General features: G+C 38.3%; 2 protein-coding genes and 1 non-coding gene across 6 annotated transcripts; all 3 read left to right on the top strand.

Moving 5' to 3' along the window:
- The first annotated feature begins 375 nt into the window (after positions 1-375).
- On the top strand, positions 376-3804 carry LOC122640168. Of its 3 annotated transcripts, XM_043833323.1 has the most exons (3): positions 376-846; positions 1639-1644; positions 3775-3804. In XM_043833323.1, exon 1 carries the CDS (start codon positions 483-485, stop codon positions 756-758), a length of 276 nt encoding a protein of 91 aa, XP_043689258.1. In that variant the 5' UTR covers positions 376-482; the 3' UTR covers positions 759-846; positions 1639-1644; positions 3775-3804. The 3 variants fall into 3 exon arrangements, with proteins under 3 accessions (XP_043689258.1, XP_043689257.1, XP_043689256.1); XM_043833322.1 differs by lacking the exon at positions 1639-1644 and having other exon boundaries at positions 376-843; positions 3768-3804; XM_043833321.1 differs by lacking the exon at positions 1639-1644 and having other exon boundaries at positions 376-854.
- An 818-nt stretch (positions 3805-4622) lies between these two features.
- On the top strand, positions 4623-4706 carry TRNAL-CAA. Its single transcript has one exon. It is a non-coding gene; the product is annotated as a tRNA-Leu (tRNA).
- Positions 4707-10165: 5459 nt separating this feature from the next.
- Positions 10166-15699, top strand: LOC122640772 (protein THYLAKOID FORMATION1, chloroplastic-like). 2 transcript variants are annotated; one of them, XM_043834021.1, is made up of 6 exons: positions 10166-10435; positions 10884-11151; positions 13083-13299; positions 14960-15075; positions 15487-15591; positions 15624-15699. In XM_043834021.1, the coding sequence occupies exons 1-5, from the start codon at positions 10237-10239 to the stop codon at positions 15581-15583; spliced, it is 897 nt and encodes a 298-aa protein (XP_043689956.1). In that variant the 5' UTR covers positions 10166-10236; the 3' UTR covers positions 15584-15591; positions 15624-15699. The 2 variants fall into 2 exon arrangements, with proteins under 2 accessions (XP_043689956.1, XP_043689955.1); XM_043834020.1 differs by having other exon boundaries at positions 15487-15699.
- Positions 15700-15773: the final 74 nt, after the last annotated feature.

The following is a 15773-nucleotide window of genomic DNA, read 5'->3' as shown; positions in this document are numbered from 1 at the left end:
GTGGGAAAGTGGGAAAGTGGGTGGGCACCAAGTTTTGTCATCCCACTTGCATGGTCCCTCGACCATGGGCTCTTCACTGGTTTTATACTTTTATCTTCAAATCTGAATTTCTGATAAACCAAGAGGTTACTGATAGTATTTTCAATTTGGATTACCGATTTTACCCCTTCATTATCTGGTTCAGTGCATCTACCTGGATGGGTAAGATAGACAATCTGGATGTTATGTGGAGACGAAGCAATGGTTCTCCTAATTCCCAAACCATTGGGCAAGACAGCCCACAGGTTCTAATGACTAACACAGTTTCAGTGATCTTCTCGCTCTCTCGTTCTTCTTATTTAAGGTTTGTGTGTCTACCTTACTCTCTCAAGCTCAATTCAAAGTTCAAACTTCTTATTCACAGGTTCACAATCCATAAACTCTCAACTCTAATTGATTCTCGAGATTCGAAGAGAAGCAACAACAGTAGCAAAGAACAGAAAATGAGTTCTACGAGCAGAGCTTGGATCGTGGCTGCAAGTGTTGGGACTGTAGAAGCACTGAAGGATCAAGGGTTTTGTAGATGGAATTACACCATTAGATCCCTCCATCAACACGCCAAGAACAATTGCGGATCTCTTTCTCAAGCCAACAGACTTCCCTCTTCATCTTCTTCAATGGCGATGACTAAGAAGATGGTTCCAAGCGATGAAAAGATGAAACAATCAGAAGAATCTCTCAGAAAAGTAATGTACTTGAGTTGTTGGGGTCCCAATTGAGCTCCAAATCTCTCTACTGCTCACGACTTATTGCCACTCCAGAGCTTTATTACTCCTATTTCATCCATTCTGTAAATACTGATTGAGAGAATATTGATTTGATTCTTGTTGCGTGTGAAAATCTCCGATGCCCGGTTCGTCCACGGATGAGCCTGCAAAAATCAAGCGATGAGCACAAGAGAGCTGGTGTGGCTCCAGCCTAGGACTCTCCGATGCTCAAGTCAGGTCTCCAATGCAACAGCGTAACAGCTAGTAAAAAGCCAGATGAGGAATGGTGCTCCATACCTGGGTATTTATAGAGTGAGGAGGAGATGAGGCGGTTGGGAGAGTCCCAGTATGGTAGGAATCCTTCTTTCGGAAGGTTCTCTCGCGTAGAGCGGAGTGGAGAGCCATTTTCGGGGTCGGACTCTTATTAAGGTAAGAGTCCATGTAGAGTGCGATTCCGTGTTGCGCTGGGATCGTGGCTTGATCCTTATCCCGTGATTCTCGGGATCTCCTGACGTGGCCAGGAGATCTCCGGTGGGGCGTTATGTCGGCTTCAGAGGAGGAGGAGGAGGCCTCGGAGGTCGGCTTAGGAGGGCGGCCCGATGGGTCGGCCTTGGCCGTCACCTCGGCCTAGGAGGTCGGCCCGAGAGGTCTGTCTCGGCAGTAAGCTCGGCCAGGAGTTTACGGTTGACCTGTATGAGCTCGACCTTAGCCACCGGCTAGCTTGCACGAGTCTGACTCTGTCAAGTGACTTATAGTGGAGATGGGGTCAGCCCGATTTCCTGCTCGGCCCAACTCAGTTCTCGGACTGAAGTCGGGTCGGCCCTGTGGCAGCCTCTAATAGGTGGGGTGTTTTATGCCTCATCAATTCTAGAGGACAAAGTTAATAGATCTTACATCATTCCTATCATTTGTTTCTTTCCATTGCATTTATGCTGTGCTCAATTTCTGGTTTATTTCCAACCCGCATCATTGATCATGTCTGTATGAAATTTTTTGTCTTTCTTCTCTATTCCTATTTCTAGGGTTCAGGCCTTTCGATCAATTACCCTATGCCCTATCCAATTCTGGGTTTCCAAGTTCGGTAATCACTCGATAAAATGAATATTATGGAAATCAAGACCGCGTAAAAAGTATTTTTATGGATATCCGAATTAATTGAAGAAAACCACTGCGCAAGAGTCTAGGAGCTTTTCAGCCATTGTTTAGGTTAGTTTCGTTTCATTTTCCTGGTGCTGTCAAGAAAGTGAAATATACCTGAACTAAAATCCCCACTACATAAAAGCTATCGATTCCACGAAACCAATTTCTTTTGCTATCAATCGTGTTTAATTGGTTTCTCACTTCTTCTTCTATAGTTTTAATTTTCGAACAGGAGACGAGAGAGTACCGATTGCTGAGTTCGAGGTGTGCGAACAGAATCTGCATCAGAGCTCTTCAACGCCTGAAAGACCGGAGATCTCAAGGAACGATGAGTGGATTCAAGTTCCATAGTGGGAAACCCATATCGGAATCAGGGACTTCCGCTCAGATCAAATGGGGCCGTTTAATTAAAGGGTTTTTTACAAATGCCCCCTCTGAAAATGTCCATTTGTTCAAATGTCGTCTTACAATTTTTTTAATTGTAAATTCTTTGCTATTTTTAAAACAGTGTAGCACTTTGGTGTAGCCCATTAATTTGGGATGTTAGACGTTAGTTTCAAGAATCTAATGATCAAAATGCCTGGATAAAAACCTAGTAAAATAAAAGAATAAAATTATCAAATTACCCTCATCTTCCTCAAATCATTTAGGGTTTGAAATTGAAAATTTTTTCCCTTGTTAGGGTTTGAACCAATCTAGAAATCAAGAGATCAGAAAGGATGAAGTTGACTCAGTTGGGAGCCAGCAATCGATCACAGAAAAGTAAGCAATCAATCAGGTGCATTTAGCAATCATATATGCAAGAAATATCAGTAATGAAGGTCCAAACAGCAACCAGCAACAGATCCAGAATTCTAACTCGGAAATTAAGATTTCTAGAAACAGAGTGAGATTAGGATTCTGAGAAAACTGAAGAAAGATGGGATTTTGAAATCACAAAACAAAAGAGAATTCAAACCAATGGAAGGTTCTGAAAACATAATAGAAATCAGAGATTAAAAGCTTGGAATTTTTAGAAATCCTACTCAGAACAGGAAAACTGAAATTGATGCTAGACTGAATTTTTATATGAATTTTTTAATTCAGACCTTAAGAATGAAACTGAGAACAGAAAACAGAGGAATCAGAGGGATAGCAGAACAGTCGATTGAAAGATTATTCAGAAACTGAAATAGAAGATTGGTGCTTAGGTTATACTTACTTGATATTCTGATTGAAGGAATAAAGAAGAGGAGGCTATAAGACCTGGAATCACCACCAAAGGCCTCGATTGGAATCACCACCAATCAACCTACTGAAACACCACAGTTGGGGCTGGAAGCCTGGAACTGAATACCATAGTACCAAGTTATGAATTTCCATAGAACAATAAAAACAGGCTGAAGCCAAATCTCATTAACCAAATTCATGTAATTTTTTTCATTTTCAGTTTCGAGGAATTTTATTTGATTTTCAGTTTCAAACCTTAAACGATTTGGGGATGATGAGGGCAATTTGATCATTTTATTCTTTAATTTTAATGGGTTTTTATCATAAGGGCATTTTGGTCATGAGATTCCTTGAAACTAACGTCTAACATCCCAGATTATCGGACTAGACCAAAGTGCTACACTGTTTTGTAAGTAGGGAAAATTTGCAATTAAAAATGTTGTAAGGGGGCATTTAGAAAAATGGGAATTTTCAGAGAAGCATTTGTACAAAAACCTTAATTAAATCTCTCTACTCGGCCTTTGTCACGACGTTTGGTTCAAATGGGACCGTTTAATTAAATCTCTCTATTGCATAGCACTATCCGAGCAGAATTCAATCCGTTTACATCCCTACGTATGCCACTCCAAAGCTTTATTACTCCTATTTTATCGATTCTGTAAATACTGATGAAGAGAACATTGATTCTAGAGGACAAAGTAAAAAGTTCTTACATCATTCTTATCATCTTTTGTTTTTGGTCCTGTAATCAGCTTTATTTGATTGAGCTCCAAATCTCTCTACTTGGCCCTCTTCGTTTGTTTGAACCAAGACTTAACATATGAGCAATAGACCTTTGTGTATATACCTACCTGCTTATCCACCAAAATACCCATAATAGTTGAGATAATTATAGTTGAGCATTCGAAACACTAAGGCTGCGTTTGATAACCATCTCCAAGATCAATTCTTTTGTGTTCCGCAAACACAAAAATACCTAGAAAAGTGTTTGGTAAATTCGATTTGTTTTTGTGTTCCTGCGCAACGAATCCACAAAAAAAGGTCAAAAGGCCATCTTTGACAAACAACCTATACATGTTTTTGTGATCCAAAGACCAAATTGAGGGAATCCAAAGTAGAGGAAAATAGAATGTGTACACGATAAAAAAACCTAAACCCAACCCAATCTCTCTCGTCTCTTCTTCAACATTGCCATCCCTCTCAATGTCTCAACTCCTCTTCAACATCGTCAGTGCTCCTTCGGTCGCTCTCAACCCTTGGTCCACGAACTCCAACTAAGAGAATTCTATCTCGAGCTCCAGAGACTCCAACAAAGAGAAATCTCCATTCTCGCTGAAGAATTTTCCACATCCCTTTTGTACTTAACAATAGTTGCCTAGCGCAGTTGGTGAGTTGTGATGCGCTTGATGCCCATGCTCACTAGGAAGTTTCGAGTTTAAACCTCTTGACTGTTACTTTCCCTCATCCCCTCCCCTCCCCTCCCCTCTAGTAGTAATAACAATAGTATATAAGCTCCATCTCCATCAAGTCAGGATGGCCGAGTGGTCTAAGGCGCCAGAGTCAAGTTCTGGTCCTCGTGAGAGGGCGTGGGTTCAAATCCCACTTCTGACAAGTATTATTAAAAAAATAAAAAGCTCTATTTGTATGCATTTAGGTTATTGCCCACCCTACGGGGAAAAACAAAGCAATTGAATCAAATAATCATATGCTCATCCAATGGATTTTTACCACTTGAAGTTCTCAAAAGATATAATGGATGTATGGTTGGATTTTATGTTCTTTTGGTTATGTTGGCTTGAGTGGTAATGACAATTACATAATTAGTTGGGTTATGGTGTTTATAATACGTATTGTAATTATTGGTAACAGTGTTAATAACTTATTCCAATATATAACGACATTTCAAAAAAACGCCGTTATAAAGTATATATGGCGATATTTGTTAACAAACGCCGGTGAAAGTATACTTACACGGGCATACGGCATAAACGTCGCGATACATTTCCGGCGGTACATTTGACGACATATGTGCGGCGTTTGTAATAAACGCCGCTGAATCATATAGCGGCGTTTTTTAAGCTACGACGACATTTAAAAAACGCCTTTTCTTGTAGTGGGTGCTCTACTTGTGTTCTAAAACTAGTCCCAGAACAAGTTTACCAAAAGTCATTAAACGCAAAATGAACACAGTTCCAGCATAGAAATGGAAAAAGATGATTCCACCCCCCCCCCCGGAAAAAAAAAATAGTGTTCCCAGAACATAAACGCTATCAAATGCAGCCTAAGGGAGTTCATCGGTTTGGTTTCAATTATTCAGTTTGGTTTTAATTCGGTCCAAGATATAAATGTAGAAATCAAAACCAAACTAAACCGAGATGAGAAACACATTTTCAAAACCGAATTAAGCATTTTTGGTTCCTTGTTTGGTTTAGGTCCCATATATTTTAGGTCTCTAGGCTAACTTTTTATATCTTCACCAACTAAAAAACCCCTTGTTTGTTAGGATCAGGATCCACCAAGCATTTTCCAAACAATAAAAAGGAATAGAATTTATTATTCACATTGATTGAAATATTAAAAAGAATATAATTTTACCTGATTTCTTATTCAGTTTGAAAATAAGTAATTCGATATGGTTCAACGATTTTAGTTCTTAAACTGAAATCAAACTGAATCAAGAAAAGATTCCAGCTTTTGAAACCACAATCGAACTGATTTACTTCGATTTGGTTCTATTTTAAATGGAAGATTTTGATTTCGGTTTTAAATTGTCACCCCTTAAAAAACACGTATCCATGGAATCACCCTTTACATTTTCTTAATACTACATGCAAGGGTGTCAAACAGTCGGAGTTTGATCTGGTTTCGGTTGTTTTTTACAGTTTGCTACATATACCAAGCATGGTTCAAGGAATCGGAATCGAATTTGGCCAATTTAATTCGTTCTAACATTGGCACGGGCCAATATCAATACCTGGTCAATCCCATATCGATGAATCAGTACGGACCACGAGTAAAATGGTAAAAAAATAATTTTAAATGAAACTAAAGGCAAATCCTTCCAATAAGGGTCAATCCGAATCGATATTGAACTGGTATCGACTGAGATTGATACCATATTCTATACCGAGTCCGAAATCCCTGATATCAAGTCAATTAAAAAATTGGACTGATAAGGTGTTCAGTCTACAAAAACCAAAGCTACTGACTTTAATGGTCTAATATCGAAAAAATATTTAATAAAAAAAGTGTAAAATATGTTAAAGTTTTATCGATTTTTTTTCGACTTCGATTGATCCAGTAAAAAATCAATATAAATGATAAATCGATTGGATCAGTCGATTCGTATCTCTATCAGTGAAGACCGTACCAATTCCTGATCGATCTCGTATTCGTGGATTAGTATGGACAGGAGGTAAAATGTTCAAAAAAAATATTATATTAAGGAAACAATGGTAAATCTGTTCGATCCCAACCGATATGGACCAATTCGAATCAGTATCACCTGATACCCATACCGATTACTAAAACCCTAGTTTTGACCTGAGGCTGTTTTCGCCGAGTGAAAGTCTATTATTGGGGACGTGGAGGCCTGATCAGGTTCTTGTACGCCTCCAACCATTCACATGGAGTGGATTCCATGTGGACGGCTTGCAAGTGTACAAGAATGTAAGAGAACCTGATCCATCCTCATGTGTAGTACACATGGCATCCGTGAGATATAAATCACGTACCAAGGCTAAACAGTTCTATACGTCAAAGACTCGGGCTACTCCGAAGCCACGTATTTTGTTTGGAGACGAATATGCTCAATCTTTGACCCGTACACAATTCTACCAAAGAAGAAGAAACACAAAACTGGAAGCATCGGTCTCACGATCTCGTTGTTCACACTTAGACACAGGTAATAGGGTTTCTTAATATCTTTTGAAGCTTCTTTAATGGATATGATCATTAGAAACACACCAGTTTCTCCGAACTGCCAGATCCAATTATTGAAATAGGGAAAAAAGAAAAGAAAAAAATTAAAAAAAACTAGAAACAGCTTCTCTTTGAAAGCAAGGTAAGGCTGCGTACATTATGATTCTCTCCAAAACCCATAGTGGCGGCAGTCTGATACACTGGATAAAAAAAGATACTAACATATGCAACTCTTATATATACATCAATCTGGTATGTACAAGAGGCAGGCAGAGTACTACAATGGCGAATTCGATCTTCGTTCGAAACTGTATGAGGATCTAGGATCTAGTCTTAATTATTTGGATACATATAGTATAATTTAGATCCAACAGAATAATCACAATTATCAATCAATTGGGACCCCAACAACTCAAGTACATGACCGTCCGAAGGGATTCCTCTGCCTGTCTAAGCTTGAGATCCCTGTTCTTGGCTGTCTTGAAGGCAGGGGAATCGACGGCACCGGCGAAAATCCTCGCCTGTTTCGAAGAAGAAGAAGAAGAACAGGTACAGGTGGAGTCCTTAAGGGACTTAACGGCACCGGAATCGCACTTGCAGATGTAGTAGGCTTGGTCTCGCATCTCAGCTTGGTATAACAGTACTCTGCTTGTGTACCTGAAGCTCATCTCCAACTCTTAAGACTATAGATCTCTGCAACTGGAACTTGAAATAAAAAGGAAATTAAGGTGAACTGCTGAGCTTATTGAATCTCTTTGGTTCGTGAGAGCCCAGGTGGATGGTTGATCACACATACATATAGAGAGGGACAGGTAAAGATAATTAACCGACTGAAGGGGTATATATTCTTCCACTAAAGTCTACAGATTAACATGTAATAAATTCTAAAAATAGTCAGATCCACGTAAGATAAACAGAAATTGTTTGTTCTTACTTATCCATCCATATTTATGGATTCTTTAGACTTCCATTGACGGATTCAATCAAATCTTTTTAAGTATCGATTGTTAATCCTATGTAGACCTTCTTAGCAAGTTCCTGTCCACAACTTTCTGAGCAAACAGCATATATCTGTTCATTACTTAACTTAATATATATAAAACTCCAGTAGCTACTAAAAACTAGAGTATATCAAAACCATGAATGAATACTAAAATAGTTTCAAATTGCACTTGCAAATATATGTATAAACAGAGAGATTAGCATAGCAGAGCAGAGCTGTCATCTTAGCGATTTGAGGTTCCAAATTTGTTTAATGGAGGATGCAAGCATGGTGGGATGTTAAACGGTATTTTAGAAAATACAAAAACCTAGGAGGTTATTTATGAACCCAAAGGGGAAGTGAGTTATTACATTTTCTTAGCTGCCAGCCTTGTAGCCGGAACATTCTTGAAAGGATCGACAAAAAAAACATATCTTCTATCTAATTGTATAGCAACCAATAACCCACATGTCACAATAAAAGATTTCAAATGAAGTATTTTTTTTTTTTTTTTTGGGGTAAGAAGAAGACTATTTATTAAAACGTGACCAGCACATGGCATCCGAATTACAATAATCAGACAGCCACGGAGTGGAAATGGAACAAGATGTCTTAAAGTACACGTTGTACTTCATGGATTTAGGAATTGATAAGGGTCGATCCATATCAAAATTGTGGGGGGTAAAATAGTAAAAAAAAATGGTATCAGAATTTCTGGGTGTAAAATCGTCCATATTTGTAAATGCAAAAATCTGACACATGGGAAGAGACCATATTTTGTAACACTAAGCCGAACAGTCGTTACTCACATGTCAAGTTTAAGCCCAATTAAGTTGGTCGAGTGACAAAATAAAGTTATACAAATCTATAACGACAAGACGACTATGAGAGGGTGTATGTTAATACATGGATGGTCAAACATTAATTGATGTATGAGCCTACATGGGAAGATGAATTTGAAACATTTGACACATGGCCAATCTAGACGTTGCTTTTTTTATCTAATAGTTGGAGTCACCATATTATCTTGCCAGCTTATTTGGTTCAGACATGAAATGATAATTTTCCCTTAACTAAAGATGAGATCAGCATGTTCATAGTGTGTCTACATGTATTTATGGATGTTAATATAAATGAGTCTAAGACTATGTTTGGTGTGTATTCTTGGAATAGATTCTGGGTCTAGAATGCATTTTGAAACTCAATTCTTCTTTATTTTCTTGTTTTAGAATGCATCAAGTTGATCTACAACCACCCTTGTTCTTTTTCATTATGTTGTTTCTTCTCACTCCCCAGAGCCTGAGATGTCAATGCTAGCAAAGACTTCAAATGAGTGGCATCTTCTTTGTTCGCTTGAAGATTTATATTTCTTCACATGAGAGTATGATAGTACATTAGTGTAGTGGAAAACTTTCAAGTGCTCTCTCTCTCTCTCTCTCTCTCTCTCTCTCTCTCTCTCTCTCTCTCTCTCTCTTTGCATGCACCATAACCTCCAATGGATTAAACACATACTTTTGATTTGATACTACTGGTTTAATGTTATGATTGGATTCTAGAATGAGGAAATATCATTGGATTCTAGAAAGAGAAAATATCATTAGGGCAAGAGACCGCTTCCTAGTCATATAACCCTGCACCAGCATGAGGACCAATGAGAGTACGTGCTCTTGTATCTGACACAGAAGTCAAGCGATCAGATAACTTTTTTTTTTTCTCATATCATTGTCTCTCCCTTTGTTTAATGTCTGAAATGTCATTCTCCATCTTCACCAAAAATAAAAAATGTCATTCTCCATTCCACAGGGTCAGGTCCCGTGAGAGAAGATATTTTCCCATTCACAAAAACTAGGTCCTTAACGGTTTGTTTGTATCCTTTTACATAGTCCAAAAGTTCATTCCATTTCCATTAGGAAGCAGAGATCTGAGCCAAGAACTGTAAAACCGAGATTTTTTAACCGGCGAAAAGGGCAGCATCACTAGAGATCGGACACGTTTAAATTTATACTAGCTAAGTGGGTTTCCGATATTTGCAGGAATTTCGAGTTTCATAAAAGGGTTAAGTCTTCCTTGGTTTTTTGGGCTCTCTTCTCTTCTCTCTACCTACTATGCTTTCTCCCACGAATTGAAAGGAAAAGGGACGAAATATGCAATCTTTGCTTTGGATTTTCCAAAACTGAAATCTCTGCGATCGTTTCGATTGACCTTCCCAAATCCTCTGCTTAGGAAACCTTATATCTAATGGCGACCGTTTCTTCTTTATCTTTCACTGCATTAGGTCAAGCTTCGGATAGGAGACTAACTGTTTCAGCGGCTAGTTCATTTGCTTCTTCTTTCTATGGTTTCCGATTTCGATCGAACTTTACCTCTGATTCGATTGCTGTTCGCTCCCAGAATTCCAGTGCTAGAGTGGTTATTCAATGCATGTCAGCTGCATCAGGTATTTTCGTCTTCTTATGCGATTCTTCGGAAGATATGCATTTTTTGGATTGGAAGTTATGATTTTTCTGTAAAATTTTGAGGGAACTATCGAAAAACAGAAATCCTTGATGCTTGATTGGTCAACAGGCTCAAATGGTTGGATAATTTTTCAGGAGAGCAGAAAATTAGATATTGAACAAGTTATTTCTCTTTATATTTATTTTACCAATTCAAATGTTCACCAATGATGATGAAGTAAGGGAATCTAAAATCGATACCCAGTTTTAACCAACTTAAAAATTTATTGAATTTCCCAGCTATTGTTGTATTAGCACTATCGAGAAGATGATTTGAAATGAAGAATTTCTTTTCCTTTTTCTTTTTTCTTTTTAGCCTGTTGTGGTCAGAACTCAGAAGCAAACTTAAGTATTTAAAGTACTTGGTTACTTATTTTAATGTCCCAACAGATGTGGCCACGGTGGCCGAAACAAAGTTAAATTTTCTCAAGGCATACAAACGGCCAATCCCGAGTATATACAACACAGTGCTGCAGGAGCTGATTGTTCAACAGCATTTGATGAGGTACAAGAGGACATACCGTTATGATCCTGTGTTTGCTCTCGGCTTTGTCACAGTGTATGATCAGCTGATGGAAGGTTATCCAAGTGACGACGATCGAGAAGCCATTTATAGGGCATACATCCAGGCACTGAAGGAGGAACCTGAACAATACAGGTCCGTTGGCATTATCTCCTCATGATTATCTCAATTTTGTGTAAAATAATAACTAAACATTGGTGAATCAGTTGAACTGATACTTGTAGATAGTTCGTACCCCTTGTTTGTCCAACTTTTGAGCTTTAGGAGCCTGAGACATGATGGTTCCGATGTTGGTTTCATTCTGTTGATTCCATCTGTTTTAAAATATAGATGTACACTTTTTCAGTGCAAGGATTACAAACATTATGCCATTCTACTTAGGAAAATATGAACTATCCAACTCGGGGGGACCAGCCATTTGGAGCTGTTCAATAATTTTGTATTAAAATTGTGTAAATGGCTCTAATACCATGCCACCAGACCCCAAATTTATGCTGCAAAGATTAAACAGGGGAACTAAAACAATAAAGCAACTCTCTTCCAATTGAAAAAAAAAAAAAAAAAACAAGTCATTCACATGCCTGTCATCAATGGATTCTGTTAACAAATGACACTAGACAGAATTTCTTGATATAAGAGAGCCATTTCGTGTAGTATAAAACTGGTCTCTTCGGCTTACAGTTTTGAGTTAAAAATCTGCAATATATTCTGAAAGTATTCATTCTGAAGATGTCTTTTTGACAGGAGAAAACAAAAATGTATTAAAAAATCAGCTTTGATTGGGAATTCCCAAGTTGGAGCTCTTGCTACTGAAATTAGAAAGGAAGAGGAAAACAGAATAGGTGAAAATCTGTTGATTTTCAATTTGAAAAAAAACAGAAAACTTTTAGATTATCTATAAGAAAACTTTTTTATTCAAATAGAAAGAACAAGAATAGAAACAAATCTGGAAGTTGCAAACAGAAGAATTTTCAGCACAACAAAAAGTGAATTTTAGCAATTTGAGAAATAAACAACTACAATTAAAGTTGAGAAGTAGCAGATAATACACTTAGAAAGAAAAAATGGGCTCTTGAAAACAGAAAATTTTCAAAACCCAGTGTAAGGAAGAGCAAGAATGCAAACGGGTCGAAAGAGTTACAAATGCAATGACATAAAAGAAGCAGACTTTTGATACTTCTAGCCAGGTGATCAGCCCTTTAAATCACCTACCTTGTTGTTATCGGTGAAGCCTGATCTCGGTCCAGAAAGTGTTGTGGGGAATCTTCGGAGGGCCGTTTTATCTTCGAAACGTGCCAGAAAGGCCTAAAAGTGCATTCATCAACGCCAACCCCTATAGAGCTCGTTGAGACTTCGAAATGATATGTATATCGACATATGTTAGGTTCAGGTCCGAACCAAACCGGGTGGGTCTTTTGGGCTTCCAGGGGCATTTCTGTACTTTTCTAGGTTAGGGTTCTCTTATAAAGTGTTCTTATCTTTGTGAGAGTGTGTAAGAGATCTGAGGGTTTGTAATTCTTCTTCAGAGAAGTAGTGAAACCAGTTTCTATCGCCGGCCCTGGATGTAGCCTACTTACCTTCTTGGCGATGAACCACGTAAAATCCTTGGTGTTGTGTGGTTGTGTGTTTGATCTTCTCTATATCTTCGCTTTCTTCTGCAAAATCCCATTTTCTGGGTGTTGCTTTTCTAACACTTGTGACTAGATAGAAGAAGCATTCTAGATTTGATCAGCCTCTGTGTGAATTTAAGCATAACTGTAAAAGAGATCTAATCATTTTCCTGGAGGTTGCTGTGTTGGAAACTTGAAATGTTGCTTATTTGTAGAGTAGATAATAATCATGAAGCTCCTCCAATGCATCCATGAATCTATTATGCTGGTCTTTGGTGACCATATGATGTTGCAATATTAATGTCAGGGAGTGAATTATCCAATCATGTTGGGGAATTTTAAGGACTTTCCTTTGAGCCCCTTTTGTTAAACTCCAATAGATCCTTTCACCTATAGAGTAGAATCTTCAAAGAATTCTACACCAGAAAGTTTCTGATAGTATTTTTTTTTCTATAGAAATGATGCAAAAAAGTTGGAAAACTGGGCCCGTGCACAGAATGCCAGTTCATTGGTTGAGTTTCCATCCAGAGAAGGAGAAGTTGAAGGGATTCTAAAAGATATTTCAGAACGGGCTGGTGGCAAGGGGAGTTTCAGCTATAGTCGTTTCTTTGCCGTTGGGTTGTTTCGTCTTTTGGAGTTGGCAAATGCAATGGAGCCAACAATATTAGAAAAGGTAAGGCCTCTTGCCACCCTCTTTAGCATTTTTGAAAGACACATTGTTCTTGTTTGACTGGGTACCTTAGAGAATCCGTTCAGACAAACTGAAGGTTCTTAATTACACAACCTCCAAGTCCTGATTTTCTTCTTTCATATTGGTCTTCTTGTTTGATTTTTCCTTCACCCCCAAATCCATGGCTAGACTGGGTAGAAGCTATTGTTATTGATTTTGTCCTGAGAGTCTCCTCCCTTGCAGTTGGCCAATTACACACCTTCTTGCTATTACATTCTTGACAATGTTGTCAGTCTTTGCCCCCTCCTGTCTAATGAGCCTAAATCATGTATTAATTTAATAATCTACTATGAGTTGGGGTAAGTTTCTGTGTGTGTCTCCCCCTTTTTGTTTTTGGTGCCAGGGGTTGATGGTTGGTGGGAGTGTGGGACTGATGAGTCAATAGACTTCATTTCCAATATGCATTGTGAATTTTTAACCTACTAAGAATAATTCTGCCAGTGAGCAAGCAAATGTGTAGCACACATTCATTGGGGTCTGAATTGGCCGTTCATTGTGTTCACCCACTTTCTGTTTGAAGAAGAGAAATTTTATTTAAAAAAGGGAATGATAGTATAGTGTTTTAACCATAGAATACCTACCTAAAAAAGAGCCCCACCCCTTGCTAAAGTGTTCCCAGATTCATCAGCTTGTGCTGTTTATCTTCATATCCTCGAGAAAGAAGCCATCAAGTCCTAAATGTTTTTAAATGGATGTTTATTGTTCTCCAAGAATTATTATCATTTGATGCCCACCTCAAAGAACTACTGGATTTATCTTTACTTCTGAAAAAAAGGGTGCACGTAGTGCACGAGGCTCCCACCACTGCTGGGTCTGGGTAGGGAAATAATGTATTCAGCCTTACCCCCATTTTACGGAGAGGCTGTTTCCTGACTCGAACCGCGCAATGGTGCAATCTTTACTTCTAAGTCAACAAAATAAAATCTGTTTATGCCTTGGAAAAGCATTAAGGCTTTGGTTATATTGCCTCTCTAAAGTAATAATAAAACTCTATACGTATGGTCACCTCTGTCTTACCATAGGGACAGTTTTCTGCCTCTTCTATATAGGTTGCCGAAAGCACAACACTTTATCAGGAGAAAGGAGTGAAACACCCCAAAGATGCGATGACCAACAAACCCTATGTAATTGAGAGCTATACATTGCTGTTGTGTGGCAAAAATAAAACTCAAAACGTAGAACTAGGCACCACCAATCAACATAAAGCCCTACCCAAACTAAAACTGGGGATAAAATGCCCATAGAGCTCATGGAGGTAAACTGTTTGAAAAATATACGATTCTTGTTCCTTTATAATCTACAAGTTCTGACATAAGGATAAGGGATACAATTCTTACAAATATAAAAATCGTAGGCAATGCTTTGTCTGCATGTGGGCTATATGTGGGGGAGAGAAACATGAGGAGGAGCCTAAAAACTTTTATGAGCCTTTTCTTTTCTTGATGTGGTGATGATTTATCAAAAGTGCTTTATGTGTACTGTCTAGGTCAAAGAAGAACAAAGGCAATGCTTGTTTCTTCTGCCTTTCTATGTTTTATAGACAAAACAAAATTGATGTTTCTGAATAATAGCTTGACATTGAGTCTTTGTTGCTGTCTAACAGCTCTGTGCAGTCTTAAACATAGACAAAAGAAGTGTTGATCGGGACCTTGATGTGTACCGCAATCTACTATCCAAGTTAGTTCAAGCAAAGGAACTCCTGAAGGAGTATGTGGATAGGTAACAAACATTTTCCTTCCTGATCTTATTTGAGAATTGCTACATCCAATTCATGCATTTTAAGTATAAACTACATCACGAGTATGTATATACCTCTGATCCAAACCTTGTGCAAGATTCCAACTATAGAACCATAAAACTTGAAGTTGGGAGATTTCTGAGTCACCACTCATCTGTTTCATGTCTGTTTCACCCGTATTGCATGTAACAAGTCCGGGATGAGAACATCCCGATAGCCTTTTAGAACTTCCATCTTCATTGAAATTTTGTTTTTAAGCTTCCAAGATTCATTAGTAGCATATTCGCAACATGGATAAGCATTGGTATATGTACCTTTTAGTTGTTTCAATATGCACTTCTGAACCTCGTTTTGTAGTTAATAAAACTAATCCCTTCTGAATTATTTCACAGGGAAAAGAAGAAAAGAGAAGAAAGGGTAGTAGAATCACAGAAGGCTAATGAGGCCATTACAAAATGTTTGGGAGAATTCAAATATGCAGGCCAGTAAGTCAAGCATTCTATTAGCTCTGCAGTGAACTCCAAGAAAGTTCAACTCTCTGATTCTTTCATGTCTTCTGAGACAGAGCATGGCCTCCCAGTTACAGGCATCACCTGTCCGGATACTAGCTTGTATTCCAAATGTCTTACTTATAGGCTGTGTTTGATAACAATTCTGCTCTTAGAAAGTACTTTTGACC

This window comes from Telopea speciosissima, chromosome 9 (genome assembly GCF_018873765.1).
Source record: "Telopea speciosissima isolate NSW1024214 ecotype Mountain lineage chromosome 9, Tspe_v1, whole genome shotgun sequence".
NCBI lineage: Eukaryota > Viridiplantae > Streptophyta > Magnoliopsida > Proteales > Proteaceae > Telopea > Telopea speciosissima.
Note: the sequence above shows the minus strand (reverse complement) of the source record. Positions and strands in the feature narration are given on the sequence as shown.

Excerpts from the sequence above, each read along its gene's own strand:
- LOC122640168 (XM_043833322.1), top strand. The coding sequence starts at position 483 with ATGAGTTCTACGAGCAGAGCTTGGATCGTGGCTGCAAGTGTTGGGACT.
- LOC122640772 (XM_043834021.1), top strand. The coding sequence starts at position 10,237 with ATGGCGACCGTTTCTTCTTTATCTTTCACTGCATTAGGTCAAGCTTCG. Across the intron at positions 13,300-14,959 it reads AGCCAACAATATTAGAAAAG|CTCTGTGCAGTCTTAAACAT; the intron begins GTAAGGCCTCTT and ends GCTGTCTAACAG. Across the intron at positions 15,076-15,486 it reads CTGAAGGAGTATGTGGATAG|GGAAAAGAAGAAAAGAGAAG; the intron begins GTAACAAACATT and ends ATTATTTCACAG.